Source organism: Podarcis vaucheri (genome assembly GCF_965113315.1).
Source record: "Podarcis vaucheri genome assembly, chromosome: 16".
Taxonomy (NCBI): domain Eukaryota; kingdom Metazoa; phylum Chordata; class Lepidosauria; order Squamata; family Lacertidae; genus Podarcis; species Podarcis vaucheri.
Window position 1 is genome coordinate 30,682,388 of NC_138754.1, and position 15,563 is coordinate 30,697,950.

Here is a 15,563-nt window from a genome sequence, read left to right on the forward strand (position 1 = left end):
GCCAGACTAGATAGGCCTTTGGTTTAAGCAGGGCTTTTCTTATTTAACCAGGACGACTATTAAGAAACCGTACCTTTACCATCCATTCCACATGCATGTAAACCACTAATTTTATTCCATCTAGTTCTAGCTAAGAAACCTGAACCTGAGCTGTAACACTTCACAGTGCAGGTCAGGTATCAAATGGTTGGATGTTCTGGCATACAAAGGCATTCAAAGGTAAGAGTACAAAAACCAGTCATTCATACATGTCGCTTTTGCTTCTGGCCCTGCCCAACACTGGCATGTGGGCCCTGGAAGGTTGCCCACAAGGCTTCCAAAACCCTGCCCTAAACTGTAAGGAAACCATGCCTATTTTCCAAGTGTGGGAAGTTAACATACAAGAAAGCAACTTATTCAAGAACCCTTTGCTGCCATAAATAAAAAACAGCCTTCCAGGGGGACCATCAGAAATCCACATTCTTTTCGTGTCTCTGCTGCTCAGTGTTACCAGAGTTGTCTTCATCAACACACAACTTACAATGTTCTACTAAGTAAAACCCACTGAACCACACTTCATTTGAAAGTGCAGAACCAGATTAGAATGTCCTTATGTTGCATATGAACAAGAGTGCCGCCACCCCCCCAATACAACGTCCTTTTACAAAAGAAAAGCTAAAATAAGTCAGGAACGCTGCAGTGTTATTTTATTCTTCCCGACCAACTCCTGGTTCCGGGAGCTACGGTTTTCTTCCTTTCTTGCGGAGTGACTGGCCTTCTCCAGAAAAGGCAATGAAGCGGCTTCCAGAGTCATCCTGAAAACAGAGGGGTGGGTAATGGGAAACATTACTTTATAAACTCACATTATTATTCATTATTAGACATGCAAGAAGTGAAGACCTGGGCTTTTCAGGCAGCGACCTGTTCAGGCCCCATGAGTAGTTCCAGTTTTGCATTGATCCTGTGATTTCAGCTGAGCTGACTTCTGCTTATTTACTTATTTATTGAAAATGCTTAGAAATGCAAAATTACACGAGGTAAACAGGTTTTAGGGTCTGTCTTGGGTGCAGTGCAAATAACAGATGTATTGTGACTGACCAAGATCTCTTCCCCAGCTCTCTTGTCAGATTCTTTGGGTGGTGTTTTTAAGTGCTGATCTTAACCAACACTGCATGAACAGGGCTGGGTGGGGCAGAGCAGGACGGAAGAGAAAACATTCCACTACAAAGGTGGAAGGCCTTCTGCAAATGGGATGACTTCACTGGGGACAGAAAGGGTAAAGGTAAAGGAACCCCTGACAATTAAGTCCAGTCGTGAACGACTCTGGGGTTGCGGCGCTCATCTCGCTTTACAGACCAAGGGAGCTGGCGTTTGTCCGCTTCCGCAGACAGTTTTTCTGGGTCATGTGGCCAGCATGACTAAGCCGCCTCTGGCGAAACCAGAGCAGTGCACGGAAATGCCGTTTACCTTCACGCTGGAGCAGTACCTATTTATCTACTCGCACTGTGTGCTTTCGAACTTCTAGGTTGGAAGGAGCTGGGACCGAAAACAGGAGCTCACCCCGTTGCAGGAATTCGAACCACTGACCTTTTGATTGGGAAGCCCAAGCGGAACAGTGGTTTAACCCACAGCACCACCCGGGTCCCTTCACTGGGTCCCTCAAGTGAAAAAGGTACAGTTTTACTCACTTCTTCTACTTTCTTGACCAGCGGCCGAGAATTTCTGATGAATGTGATCTTGCCAATTTTGAAGTCATAGTTGGGAATCCCTCTGCAGAAGAGACAAATGAGGTACATGTGCTTCATATATTCGTTTCCCTTCTGCCTTATGGAGCCAGCTCACAATTTACAGAAAAAAGATTAACATCCAAATCAAATCGAGAAAAAAGCATGAAGTTAAGGGTTTGCTCCTGCTTGGAAAGAAGGATTTTTTTTTAATTTTTTTTACTTGGGTTCTAATATTTTTTAAGCTGGGGTGATGAGAGGACCCAAAAACAATTCAATGAAGACTGAGCATGCTCAGAATGTTGACTGGTGGTTAGGCGGGTGAAGGAGAATGGAAAAGCTGGAGGCCGGGAACAGGATGGGGTCTCCTAAAGGTAGGCATGGCCAGCCATTTGGCTTCTGAAATGCTTGACAACTGAATCACAGCTTCCAATTGGTTGCAAGAGATTCCTACACTCAGTGGAAGCCGTGTTGGATGTTCAGCTTCTGAAAAATGTTCGAAAACTGGAGCATTTACTTCCAGATTTTCAGTGTTCAGGAGCCGAATCGTTCGAAAATGGAGCCATTTGGGAGCCAAGGTTTGACTGTATATAGATAGATAGTGAGATAGATAGATAGATAGATAGATAGATAGATAGATAGATAGATAGATAGTGCACTTCAGAAGCCAGGTCCAGCTGTCTCCTTTTGCTTGGCTTCTACTGAAAGAGTAATTATCCCCCTCACTGGTTCCTGGTGGATCAGCAATTTTAAACACATAGCTTCACAAGGCATCTTTAAGTCATAGGTTGATATCAGATGGAGTTGTTGAAACGCATTATCCTAGCATGTGCGAGACTTGCCGCTGTAAACAAATGAGCCAGCGTTTCCCTGTTTGGTGCCTTCCAGATGTTTTGGACTGCACATCTCATCACTCCCAAACCAGCACAGCTGAGGGTGAAGGATAAATGAAAGTTTTAGTCCACAATATCTGGAGGTCACCAGGTTTGGGGAAGGTAAGGTCACAATATTATCCACAGTGAGAAGTGTTGTGACATGGGGCTTCTTTAGCCTGCTGGACATTGACCAGAGAGGACCTGGGTTCAAACAGGGTGACCTTGAGCTAGTTGCTCATTCTTAGCCTAACCACTAAAGACCTGCTTCTACACACCCTTCTCTGTCCTCCATCCAGACAAGCAAAAGGGATGAATACACACATTCTAACCAGGCAAAAACTCTCAGGAGGTGAAGCAGGGACCCATAATGGGGTGTGGTCTGGGGAAGAGTTCTAAGGGCCAGATAGAGAGGCTTGGGGGCCACATTTGCCTCCTGGACCTGAGATTTCCCGCTTCCGATATAGCTGCTGTTTCTTTTCTTCCTTTCCAAGCCATGTTACCATACTCCAAGCGAGAATATCCAACTCGCACAAATACTGAAGCCATGGCAATGCTGCAGACAGAGATGGAAACGGCCCAAGTCATTTCACTTGGAGGACACACAGAATTGCATCAAGGCAAACCAACCTTCTAATGTCTTCTGGTTTAATTGGAGAAGGATTTGGCTCGACGCCTTTCTTTTTCCCGTCCAGCCGGTTCCCAGATCCTGAAAAGGCCTGCAGGGATAAGAAAGGCAGAGTCATCATCATGAAATCATCATCATCGTAAAATGGAGCATCTCAAGTCGTGGCCTGTGTAGGATGACGCCTATATCCACCTGAACAGTCCTGATCCAATTTATCCAAGAAATCCCCAGAGGCAATCACCCAAGGAAACTAAGCAGAAAAAGAACAACAACTCTACTAAGGATTGTCTTTAAGAGGCTGCCCATTAGACTGCAACTGTTCTATGGTTTGGAAAGGAATTATATCTATTGTACTTTTCCGTGTACAGTGGTACCTCGGGTTACATACGCTTCAGGTTACATATGCTTCAGGTTACAGACTCCGCTATCCCAGAAATAGTGCTTCAGGTTAAGAACTTTACTTCAGGATGAGAACAGAAATCGTGCTCCAGAAGCGTGGCGGCAGCAGGAGGCCCCATTAGCTAAAATGGTGCTTCAGGTTAAGAACAGCTTCAGGTTAAGTACGGACCTCTGGAACAAATTGAGTACTTAACCTGAGGTACCACTGTATAAGACTATTTGGGGTTTTTTTACTGAAGAATTATGTTTAAAATCGGGGGTCGTCTTATACATGGGTAGTCCCTAGGGGTGACGTGGGATTGGTTGATGGCGCGAGCCAGAGATGGTCTGCAGCGTGTTATTGGTGTTTGCGGCAGAGGGTGGCGTTGGATTGGGTATTGCTGTGGCAATTGGGCGGGCAATAGGCTACTTCTGCCAGCGAGGGAACAGACGTTAGAAGGCACAAGTGTTAGCGTTGCCCAGGCGGGTGAGTGATTTTCGACAACCCCCCCTGAAAAAAGCTCAACAACTCTGTGCAATCTCCCATTTTCTTAATTTTTAGTCCCCCAAAATAGGGGGGGGGGCTTATACATGGGGGCGTGTTATACACAGAAAAGTACGGTATATTCTGAATCTGGATTCTCAACATGCTGCAAGTCTTAGCATAAGTGAAACATTTCAGTGGGTTCGCTGTAATATCTATAAACAGCTTCCTTCATATGGGGCGATGCAGAGGGTGTTGAGTCCCCCTTTGTGGGATGTTTGATATCTATTTTTAATCTTTGTGTTTGTGAGTAGCTTTGAGTTCTTTTTAAAAATGTTTTTGTATGTGCTTGAAGCCACCCAGAGTAGCTGGGGAAACCCAGTCAGATGGGTGGGGTATAAATAAAACTGTTGTTGCTGTTATTTCTTAAAAAGCAGCTAATAAACATAGTTTAATTAATCAAAGAGACTTACACGGAATCCCAGGTCACCCACATAGCCGCTATGGTCTGCCTCCACATCCTGGAAAGCAAGCGGGGAAACAAGTTGACTTGTTTTACAATGGCTCCACAGAACTCTTTCCACTCAACTCTGGTGCTCAGAAACATATGGCTTCCGACAGTGGAGGTGGAATATATCCACCGACAGTGAAATGGTCTAATCCTTTTCTAAAAACTATCCAAATTGGTGGCCATCGCTGTCTCTTGTGGGAGTGAGTTCCACAGTTTAATTATGCACTTTGTGAAGAAATCCTGAATCTTCCAACAAAATGACCGCTCTGTTGACCAACTCAATCAAGAAAATGAAAAGCAAGAAGTAAATCAACTCGACAACCAGCTTTATCAATTTATTTGTCGCATTCACAGCTTCTTCTGAGTGGGGTTTCTTTTTTTTTGGGGGGGGGAGGAAAAAGCAAGTAAAAAGAGAGAAGAATATACAAGGCCACTTACTGTGGACTCCTCGTGCTGTGTCTGTCTCTCTGGTTCTTTGTAACCCAAGGGTGCATCAAAATCCACCTGTATAAATAAAATATAATCATAACAACAACAACAACAACAATTAATAATAATAATAATAATAATAATAATAATTAATAATAATTTATTTATACCCCGCCCATCTGGCTGGGTATAGAGTCAATATCAAATTCACAATCAGGGTAAGAAACAGGAACAACATGCCTAAGAAATGGCTTCCTCCCTTATTCTACCAAAGTGGTTTAGCCCTTCCCCAGAAGTAGAATTAAAGCTATTATTCCTGCAGCCAGATTTCACGGGATCCTCTGGAACCCCCCTCAAGACCATCAGTCGGAAGGGGGAAGGGTTTTGATGTTGTGCAAAATTGTAGCTCCTTCCTCTGCAAGAAGATCAAAACAGAGGAGGGGATCCAGTGGGCTTGTGGTACTTGGGGGGGAAAATGCAAAAAGCAGCCCGTGCATTCTGCATTCACATCCTGAATTTTGCCTCTGCAATTGCATTTTGAAGTTTGAGGCCTTTAAAAGCTGCAAGGCAGGACCTGCAATCCAGCTGTGTGCATTGACGGGTTTTGCATCATTCTGCTGGAAACACCAGATGCTTTTTCACTTTCGGACAGTCAGGAGAGATAATGGGCTTACAAACTTGGTTGCTGTTTTTAAAAGTCTGTAAAAAAATTAAAGTGAAACATGGACGGAGTTACTAAAAACTAAATATATTTCAATGGGAATGTGAACCCATGGGAAATACCTGGGGGAGGGGGGGCTATATTGGAACACAGGCCCCTGACAGCTTTCCACTGGAGTAATGTGGCCCTTGACTTAAAAAAAGGTTCCCAACCCCTGTTTTAAGCGGTCAGTGAGAGTGAAGATGCCCATCTCCCACTTACATTCATGTCACACTCTATGATGGACACAGCTTTGTCGGGTTTCGTCTCCATCACTCGAAGCTCATAGATCTAAAAAAAGACAGCCAATCTCATCATCAATATAATCTCTATCAAGTTGCCTTACTCTTTTACTCGCACACTGACCTGCCCCATGCCAGCTCTTAAATTCAATCTAATACCTAAAAGTCACCTAAAAATCCACTTAAAAACCAGGAGACAGCCCTGGATGCATTATCAAATGCACAGATAGATGCACGCACAAGTTTCTGGATTATGATGCCTAATCATTCCCTCCAGGGCTCCTCAGGTATAGCTTAGGTAAAGGTAAAGGGACCCCTGACCATTAGGTCCAGTCGTGGACAACTCTGGGGTTGCGGCGCTCATCTCGCTTTATTGGCCGAGGGAGTTGGCATACAGCTTCCGGGTCATGTGGCCAGCATGACTAAGCCGCTTCTGGTGAACCAAAGCAGCGCACGGAAACGCCGTTTACCTTCCCGCCAGAGTGGTACCTATTTATCTACTTGCACTTCATGCTTTCGAACTGCTAGGTTGGCAGGAGCAGGGACCGAACAACAGGAACTCACCCCATCGCGGGGATTCGAACCGCCAACCTTCTGTTCGGCAAGTCCTAGGCTCTGTGGTTTAACCCACAGCGCCACCCGAGTCCCAGAGGTATAGCTTATTCCGCTTTAAATGGCAATGTATTACCTTTTCATTGTAGTTGATGGCTATAACATCTCCGGTGGTCAGGCAAGCGAAATTTCTGAGCGCGTTTTCCAATCTTTACAGGATGTTAAATTGAAATACAAACCATGCTGGTAGCGTAAAAGGTTACATTTCACAACTGCAGGTACAACACCAGCTGCTTTTAACCCTCCCCGTCTCCTTGAGGCTCCCTCTCTCCTTCAATTGTCACCTGGCAGGCTGCCATTCCACTGGGCTAGAGCAGAGGAAGAGAGGTGAAGCAGGAACACTTCACTGGGTCTGGCTCTGTCAGGCTCCTCTTCTCCCTGAACAGCTTTCTATTCTAGCTGGTCATTATATGAACCAGTGCCTGCATTTGCTTGGCGTTCTCCCCCCCCCCCATCTTCCCTCCTCACTCATTTTCCTTTTGTGCTATGCCTGTTGGCAGGGGGGGGGCTTACTCTTTATTGATCTTACGCTAGCCACACTGGGAGCCTTTCTGACTGCAGAGCGGGGGAAAGATGCCTGAAAATAAATAGACACCCAACTTCCATGGTGCAGAAAATCTGCTTTAGAATAACATGGCCTGTCAACTTTCTCCTACATCTTATTCTCATAAGATAAACTCTCCCCTCCTCAGTCTCCAGCTCATGGCATGTTACCAGCTTTTGAAAAGGAGACACACAGATCGGTGTCACTGGCGTCCACTGCAAACTGAAGTCAGTGAGGCTACATCAGAGAAAGCTGTCTCTGAACTGGCCCTTGTTCATTTTCAGATAGCACCTGTTTTTGGAGCCCAGGGGCCACCTTCTCTCCTAAGTAACCTTCTGGGGCTGCATGCCAATGGCAGGCAAGGTCAGAGGGAAGATAATGCAACTCTTACCTCAGTACACTCAGAGGCTCTGCCAATAATAATAATAATAATAATAATAATAATTTATTATTTATACCCCGCCTATCTGGCTGGGCTTCCCCAGCCACTCTGGGCGGCTTTCAACAAAATATTAAAATACAGTAATGCATCAGACATTAAAAGCTTCCCTAAACAGGGCTGCCTTCAGATGTCTTCTAAAAGTCTGGTAGTTGTTGTTCTCTTTGACATCTGGTGGGAGGGCCTTCCACAGGGCAGGTGCCACCACCGAGAAGGCCCTCTGCCTGGTTCCCTGTAACTTGGCTTCTCGCAGTTAGCTCAGCTGGTTAGCACATGGTGCTGATAATGCCAAGGGCCCAGGTGCAAACCCCCACATGGGTCACCTGCATATTCCTGCATTGCATGGGGCTGGACTTCGTGACCCTCAGGGTCAGCCAGGCCAAAGAAGAGACAGGAAGGGGTGTGGCCTGGGGAGGAAGTGCATGCTGGGAAGAGTTCCAAAGGTCCAGATGGACAGCCCTGGAGAACCACATTTGGTCCTGAGGTTCCTTGTTGGAAAAAGGCAATTCATCTTCCTTCCTTGGCGCCACAGCTCAAACCACCCTCTGCGGCTTCCCCTGAGGTTTAACGAAAAGGATACACTGCTTTGGGGTTGGTGATGTCAAGGAAATCAGGGCTCTGAGGCTGAAATTTGGAGTACGTCGCCACCTGCAAGTTGACGCTCTCTACCTGCACCAGGCCCCCTTCCTCCAAGAGCAAGTTCTGCATCATCTGTCAAAAGGAAGCAAAGACAGGTGCTCAAATGATGGCTTGGGAGACACTCAGAGCTTCCCGCAAAGAATCCTGTGGCCTGTACAGTGGTACCTTGGGTTACAGATGCCTCAGGTTACAGGCTCTGCTAACCCAGAAATAGTACCTTGGGTTAAGAACTTTGCTTCGGGATGAGAACAGAAATCGTGCTCCAGCGGCGCGGCGATAGCTGGAGGCCCCATTAGCTAAAGTGGTGCTTCAGGTTAAGAACGGACCTCCAGAACGAATTAAGTACTTAACCCGAGGTACCACTGTAGTTCGTTAAGTTGCTGAGAGTTGTCAGGAGACCTTAATTCCCTCTCACGGAGCTGTAATTCCCAGAGTTCCCTGGGATGAGGGACCAACAGTATAAACTACTCTGAGAATTGTAGCTCTGTGATGGGAATGTACAGTCTATCCGCAGTTTGTCTGAGACATCAGCAGGAGCCTGCGCTATAGTGAAATGATTTTTTAAAAAAATAAAAAAACAAGAGGGCAACTCATTTCATATAACCCTTGTAGAAGTTTTAAGTTGAGAAGAGAATCAAGGGGTCTACTTACCCAGTGTGGAAGGTAACAAATGCCTTCGTCGGCCACAAACTCAAGCACGCCACAGTGCGTCATCCGGTCGGAATTTTTATTTGTCAGTTTAAACAACATAGGATAGGTGATATTAAGCCGGCCTAGGGAAAAATGGGGGTGGGGGTGGGGAGAAGCACTGCATTATATCAAATAGAATTTTCTTTGAAGCTCGCATAAAGAATCTTGGACTGTGAGCCTACACTTGCTTACTTGGGAGTAAGCCTCGCTGAACTCAGTATGATTTGCGTCCAACAAAACTTGTACAGGACTGGATTGGTTTCCAAGTTCCAAGGAGTAGGCGCCGCCACACTAAACACAGTATCCCTATGCCTCCTGCTTGGACTACTGTAATGTACTCTACATGGGGCTGCCCTTGAAGACAGATTCAGTTATTGCAGAATGTGGCTGCCAGGATGGTAAGTGAGGAATCTTGATAGGACCATGTGACACCAGCCCTGAAAGCGTTGCAAATTCCAGGTGTTATTAGCAACATAAAGGTAAAGGGACCCCTGACCATTAGGCCCAGTTGTGGCTGACTCTGGGGTGGCGGTGCTCATCTCGCTTTATTGGCCGAGGGAGCCAGCGTACAGCTTCCGGGTCATGTGGCCAGCATGACTAAGCCGCTTCTGGCGAACCAGAGCAGCGCACGGAAACGCCATTTACCTTCCCGCCAGAGTGGTACCTATTTATCTACTTGCACTTGGATGTGCTTTCGAACTGCTAGGTTGGCAAGAGCAGGGACTGAATCCGTCACGGGGATTTGAACCGCTGACCTTCTGATTGGCAAGTCCTAGGCTCTGTGGTTTAACCCACAGCGCTACCCTTGTCCCTTATTAGCAACATATAAAGCCCTAATTGGCTTGGGACCTAAATACCTAAAATCATACAGAGCTGAGCTCCTAATGGGATATCTGCAGGAGACCCTCTCCTACAGAGAGGTGGGCTACAGCAAAAATACATCACAGTGGGGCAGTCTACAACAGAAATCCTGTCTGGCAGGATACTGGTCACTTGATTGCTTTGCCAGGGCAACCTAGCCATTCCTTTTGAGATGTTAACTACTTAGTTCCTGAAACCAGGTCACAGGCTCACCCTATTCATGCACAAATACACCCTTAAGACAGGATTTGTGAGCAAAGAGACAATGGGAAGGTTTTTTCCATTTCCTTCCTCACTGCAGAAAATATTTGAGGTCACTGGAAGAGTCAAAATGGCTTCAGGATTGCTCTCCTGTACTATTTCAAATGTGGTTTATATACTTATGTATGTATTTGCCATGTAGATTTATGAACACATGATTTATATATATGTGAGTCCTTAGAATTCCTATAACAGTTGGGTATATAAGGGGGTGAGAAAACATTTTAGGCATCCTGGTCCCTAGCTGTATAGGGCTTTGTACACCAGTAGCAGCCCCTTGAACGAAGGCTAGTACCTTATTGACAGCCAGTGAAATTAATTCAGTAGCAGTGTAATGTGATGGCAAAAAAACCAGGAAAATAGTTTTGTCTGAGCACTGTGTGACTCTGGAGCAAGGAGAAGTTGGGACAAGAGGTGACCATTATTTGTGCCTTTGTACATCCTATAGGATGGAATGTCAAGAGGAAATAACTGTAGCGTTACCGTAGGAGCAATTTCATATATGTCACCAATCGAAAATGCTTATTGGCTTCTTACTGATTTAACCAGCTATAACCTTAATCTTTAACTGCTAGGTCAGGATCCACAACTGGATTGCGGCCTGAACCAAAGTGGGGCGTGATGACGGCATTGCTGTCATACAAATACAAGATTAAAACAATTAAGATGAGGGTCTCTAAACCCGTCTCGATTAAAGGTGGATCGGAAAACACTAAAAACATTTGCAGTGAGAGAATATACTTTACATCTTCATAAGTACGCTGAATAGAAGATACTCACTGAGTTGATCCAAAGCAGAGGGTGGCATAATTACTGCGAAGAAAGGAAATTAACAGTAAGATTAGGTATGGCATGGCAATGGAAAACAAGCACAGGAAAATCAAGGCGTGTACTTTAATACGAGAATATATTCCTCCTTTGAATTCCTGCCCGCAGACATTAACACACAGAGAAGTTTATCCAATGTCCTATGTCATAACACCTAGATTTCCTTCTCCTGATTCAGAGTATGGTGTGTGAAAACCAAGAGAGTAAGTATCCTATATACTACACATTTCAGTGGGGAGGGAGACTCAACATGAGGCTATCACAGGGATGGGGAAAACCCCAGGCCTGTGACCCAAATGTGACCCTCTAGGTCAGGTGTGGGAAACCTGTGGCTCTCCAGACGTTGATGAACTAAATCTCCCCTCATCTTTGGTGAGGCTTGCTGGGGTTGTTGGTAATTGCAGTTCATCAACATCTAGAGAGTTACAGGATCCCCACCTGAGCGTTAGGCCTCTCAACCTGGCCCTTAGGAACTCTCCCCAGGCTTCCCCTCTGACTGGATGGAATGGGTCCTTGACCACAGAAAATACCTCTTGCTTGTCTGGAAGGATGACAGAGAGGGTCATCGCGTGCATGTGTGTAGAAACTATCCTACCATACAAAGGCAAAACGTTACATTCATTGTTCCATCCACTTGTGCCTCTGGCCTCACCCAGAACTGGCATGCGAGCCCTGGAAGGTGGTCCAGAAGGGAATGTGGCTCGTAAAGGTAAAGGGACCCCTGACCATTAGGTCCAGTCACAGACGACTCTGGGGTTGCGGAAACGCCATTTACCTTCCCACCGGAGTGGTACCTATTTATCTACTTGCACTTTGACTTGCTTTCGAACTGCTAGGTTGGTAGGAGCAGGGACCGAGCAACGGGAGCTCACCCAGTCACGGGGATTCGAACCGCCAACCTTCTGATCGGCAAGCCCTAGGCTCTGTGGTTTAGACCACAGCGCGTCCCTAATGTGGCCCTTAGACTTCAATAATCCAGATAATGCTCCTGAACCCCATTTGCTGGAAACAGCAGGAGGGGAGAATGCTCTTGTGATTGGGTCCTGCCTGAAGGCTTCCCACAGGCGTGTGGTTGGTCACTATGACAACAGGATGCTGGACTAGATGGGCAATTGGCCTGATCCAGTAGGCTCCTCTTATGCTCTCTATTTGGGGGAGCTTAGCCAGCACGTGTTGCTTAATGCTCTTTCAGGTACCACTCCCTGCAAAACACAAAACCATCTAGCCCTCAAGAGAATATTCAAAAAGAAAAATGTGCACATACTCTTCCCGCCTTTCTCCACATCTGACCTGTCATTAGGTCCAGCAAGCATGGACACCGAGAAACAGCGGTACTGAGTCGAGAAGCGGTTCTGGAACACTCTGGGGATTGGGTGATCAAACATATTGAAGGAAAACTGGGGAGGAAAAACAAGAGAATGAATTAGAAGAGGCAAGTTATATAGAACCATACCTCAGGTTACAGACGCTTCAGGTTGTGTTTTTTCAGGTTACGGACCCGCCAAAACCCGGAACTACCAGAACGGGTTACTTCCGGGTTTTGGGGTTCTTGCATGCGCAGAAGTGCTAAATCGTGCTTTGCGCATGCACAGAAGCGCTGAATCACAATCCGCGTGTGCACAGACACGCCGCTGCGGGTTGCGAACGTGCATCCCGCACGGATCACGTTTGCAACCCGAGCATCCACTGTATAATATGCTGCCATACTGAATCAGACAATTCGTCTATCTAGCTTAGTACTGTCAACTTCTGTGTTCTTCAACCTTGGGTCTCCTGGTGTTCTTGGACTACAACATCCATCATCCCTGGCAGTCCCACATAGAGCACATTACAATGATCCAGTCTGGAAGTTTCCAGAGCATGGAGCACATACTCACTGATGAGACAAGTAGGCCTCAAAGCAATATGCCCAGTCCCGGGGCCTCAAGTTGTTCCAACCTTTTGTACACGAGAACCAAGACCTTGAATTGAGCTCTGTTGCTCACGAGGAGCCAGTGCAGTGCTTTAAGGATCAACCACATATAATTCTATCTCACTGTCCCATTTAACAGCAGTATCCTGTACCAGTGGCAGCCTCCAGACCATCTTCAAGGGCAGCCCCACGCAGAACGCATTGCAGTAGTCTCCAACAGTGAGGTTCTTAGAGCATGGCTGACTGAATCTGGGCTTTCCCAGGCCAGGAATGGTACACTGTGCTTTAAAGTTGTTGTCTTTATTATTTCACTTCACAGAATTTCTGATAAGCGGCAGCTGTATAAATGTAAATAAATACATAAACAACAGCCCACAAAAGCTGCTCTCGTGGTAAGACTGCAATCTGCATATAGTTTACCCTGAACCCAGGAAACCGGTCTGGCAACTGACTGGTTAAGATTCCTACTTGACCTGGGGGCAATTTTTAGTCAAAACTCTCTTTTTCCATTTCGATTTTAATGGGGTTTTTGTTTTTCCCAGCCTTCTCTGGATCTTGCCTGCTTGAATCTACTGTCCGTCGCGCAAACTGCTGCTACGGTGCTGTATACACACAAAAGTAAAATGGGGAGTGTGCTGCCGCAAATCTAAACCTTTAAGTGGGTTGGGCATGACTTGTTCCATTTAAACATACTGCCAAGGTGGGCGCTTCAGCTTTCACTCGTTGTGGTTTTCACCCATGTTGTCGCTTTACTTTTACTTTGCAAGGCATAAGTGCATAGAAACCCTATTTACATTCGCCACTTGCCGTAGCAATAAAATAAAATACAATATACTGAGGACAGAGCGAAATGCTTAGCTATACCAAATACGTTCTAGAGGCTCACATAGACGTGAATGACAGTACTTGACACATCATCCTTCCTCCGCAGATAAGATCAGTGAACCGATAGGCTTCCTTTTGATTTTTTTAATCATAAACAAACAACAACAACAACTGAGCAATGTCAGAAAGTCAATCAAACAACAGATCTTATTTTTAGTGTCCCTGCTAAAAGATTTGCAAGGTTTTTTGAGCTGTATATTATTATCTGAGTGGAAAAATGAGTTGTCATCGCCCCCCCCCATCCTAATAACTTTTCGAGGTACCACAGAACTACAAAGGTAGGTGTGTGTGTGTGTGTGTGTGTGTGTGTGTGAGGGCTCAGTTTCGTTTTGATTTTGTTCAAATTGCTGCTGTTTTTTTACCTATGTCATTTTAAAGTGTGATATGAATGCTGTATACTGAGCTTTAGATTTTGATGGAAACTGTTTCCCATTTTGCTGTGTATTCTTTTGATGTGGCTTATTTATGACTTTTGTAATGATGTAAATCCTGTTGTGCTGTAAGCCGCCTCGAGCATTGTTTTTCAACTGTGCAAAGGCGGTATACAAATAATAAATGATGATGATGATGATGGTGTGTGTGTGTACTTTTGCAATTCCTTACAGCCAGGATGACTCTGCATTTCCCACCACCAACATCCAATATTAGACCCCCCCCAATCCAAAGAAAGACCCCCCCAAAAGGCCCCCTACCATGATGGTGGCGTCTCCTCCTCCTCCTCCTCGTCCCCTTCGCTATTGACAGGCCTCTCGCAGAGGTCTCCTCAGGTGCCGGGGAGCTCCAGCCAACTCGCCTCTTTCGAGGCCGACAGGAAGCCTCGTGAGGCGCCGAGGGAAACGGAGCGAAGGGCGGTGGGGGGCGGGCGGAATCCCTTGGCTAAGGGGGAAGCGGGTGGGGACTTCTTTCCCAGGGGCTGGAAATCAGCGACCTTTACTCAAAAGCCGCCTTTGCACTCGACGCCCGGTAAGCCGGCATCTCCGTGTGTTGAAAACCAGAACCGGATCGCGCCCCTCACGTTCGTTCGGGCATTAACAACAACGGCGACAAAAACCACATTTCCCAGAATGCCATTCGAAGGCTCGGTCCGCCAAGGTTTTGTTCCGGGTGAAGTTCAAATGAAGGGGGGCAGGGAAAGCTCTCGTGTTTTTTCCTTCTTTTTAACGTCTCGTTTTTAATTTCAACTCTTTTTTAAAATCACAGTGTTGTTGGCTCGGTTTGGGGTTTTGGGAGGCGCTTTTTTGGTGTATTTATCAGCCCACAGTGTAGGAGGACATTAAAGAGAAAGGCAATGCCCGAATCAAAGATGGCGACCACGGCGTTGCTTGGCCCTACAATGGAAAACTCCGGCTCCCTCCTTCGGGTTTTTTTTTCCTCCCCTTCTAAAACGAACAAAATGGTGGATGGGCACGCCCTCTCTTGTGACCAAAGAGTTGTTAGGGTCGACACGGAAGTGTTCTTCACAATCCTCTCTTCCGGTTCTCATTAGACCACTTGCGGGGCAAGTTTGGCAGAAAGCGGCTATGCCTCCCTTTTTGAGCTTTAAGCAGCACCCTGGGGAAAAACCTTGTTGTCGGTGTAATCCTATATTTTATACATTTTATACACAGCAAACAACGTAAGCATGTAAATAAGATTAGCAGGGTTCACCCCGCAAGCGCAGCCCCAGAGAATAGTGATAACCTTGATCCAAGCTTTTTTAAAATACAGGAATGATTATTTCAAGCCCTGGTAGGAAAGGGAGCCTCTAAACCACGCCTATGCAATTTTACACCCATTCCCTGCAATATTTCCGCCACTCTTTCTCGCAAATGGAGGCTGCCACTACCAACATGCAACTGGGAACCGGACGTCGCGTCCTACTGAACAAGACTGCACCTCCTTTCACCTTGCCGCCCAATCTTAATGTGCAAAAAGGCCTCTTCGGGTCCGCCTCAGAACTGCCCGT

The 15,563-nt window shown here is 46.2% G+C and overlaps 1 protein-coding gene across 2 annotated transcripts; it reads right to left on the reverse strand.

Annotated features, from left to right (window-relative positions):
• Nucleotides 1–669: 669 nt before the first annotated feature.
• UFD1 (ubiquitin recognition factor in ER associated degradation 1) lies at nucleotides 670–14,674 on the reverse strand. Of its 2 annotated transcripts, XM_082203423.1 has the most exons (12): nucleotides 14,311–14,674; nucleotides 12,086–12,218; nucleotides 10,774–10,806; nucleotides 8,833–8,954; nucleotides 8,123–8,253; nucleotides 6,636–6,708; nucleotides 5,928–5,996; nucleotides 5,015–5,080; nucleotides 4,539–4,586; nucleotides 3,206–3,294; nucleotides 1,668–1,749; nucleotides 670–794 (listed from the first exon to the last, which is right to left on the reverse strand). In XM_082203423.1, exons 1-12 carry the CDS (start codon nucleotides 14,311–14,313, stop codon nucleotides 720–722), a joined length of 924 nt encoding a protein of 307 aa, XP_082059549.1. In that variant the 5' UTR covers nucleotides 14,314–14,674; the 3' UTR covers nucleotides 670–719. The 2 variants fall into 2 exon arrangements, with proteins under 2 accessions (XP_082059549.1, XP_082059550.1); XM_082203424.1 differs by lacking the exon at nucleotides 14,311–14,674.
• Between the last annotated feature and the right edge of the window lie 889 nt (nucleotides 14,675–15,563).

Bases quoted from the DNA above. Each gene is read 5' to 3' on its own strand.
- UFD1 (XM_082203423.1), bottom strand. The intron at 4,587-5,014 runs GTAAGTGGCCTT...CTTGCTTTCCAG, and splicing joins CACAGCACGAGGAGTCCACA to GATGTGGAGGCAGACCATAG. The intron at 795-1,667 runs GTGAGTAAAACT...CTCTGTTTTCAG, and splicing joins TGGTCAAGAAAGTAGAAGAA to GATGACTCTGGAAGCCGCTT.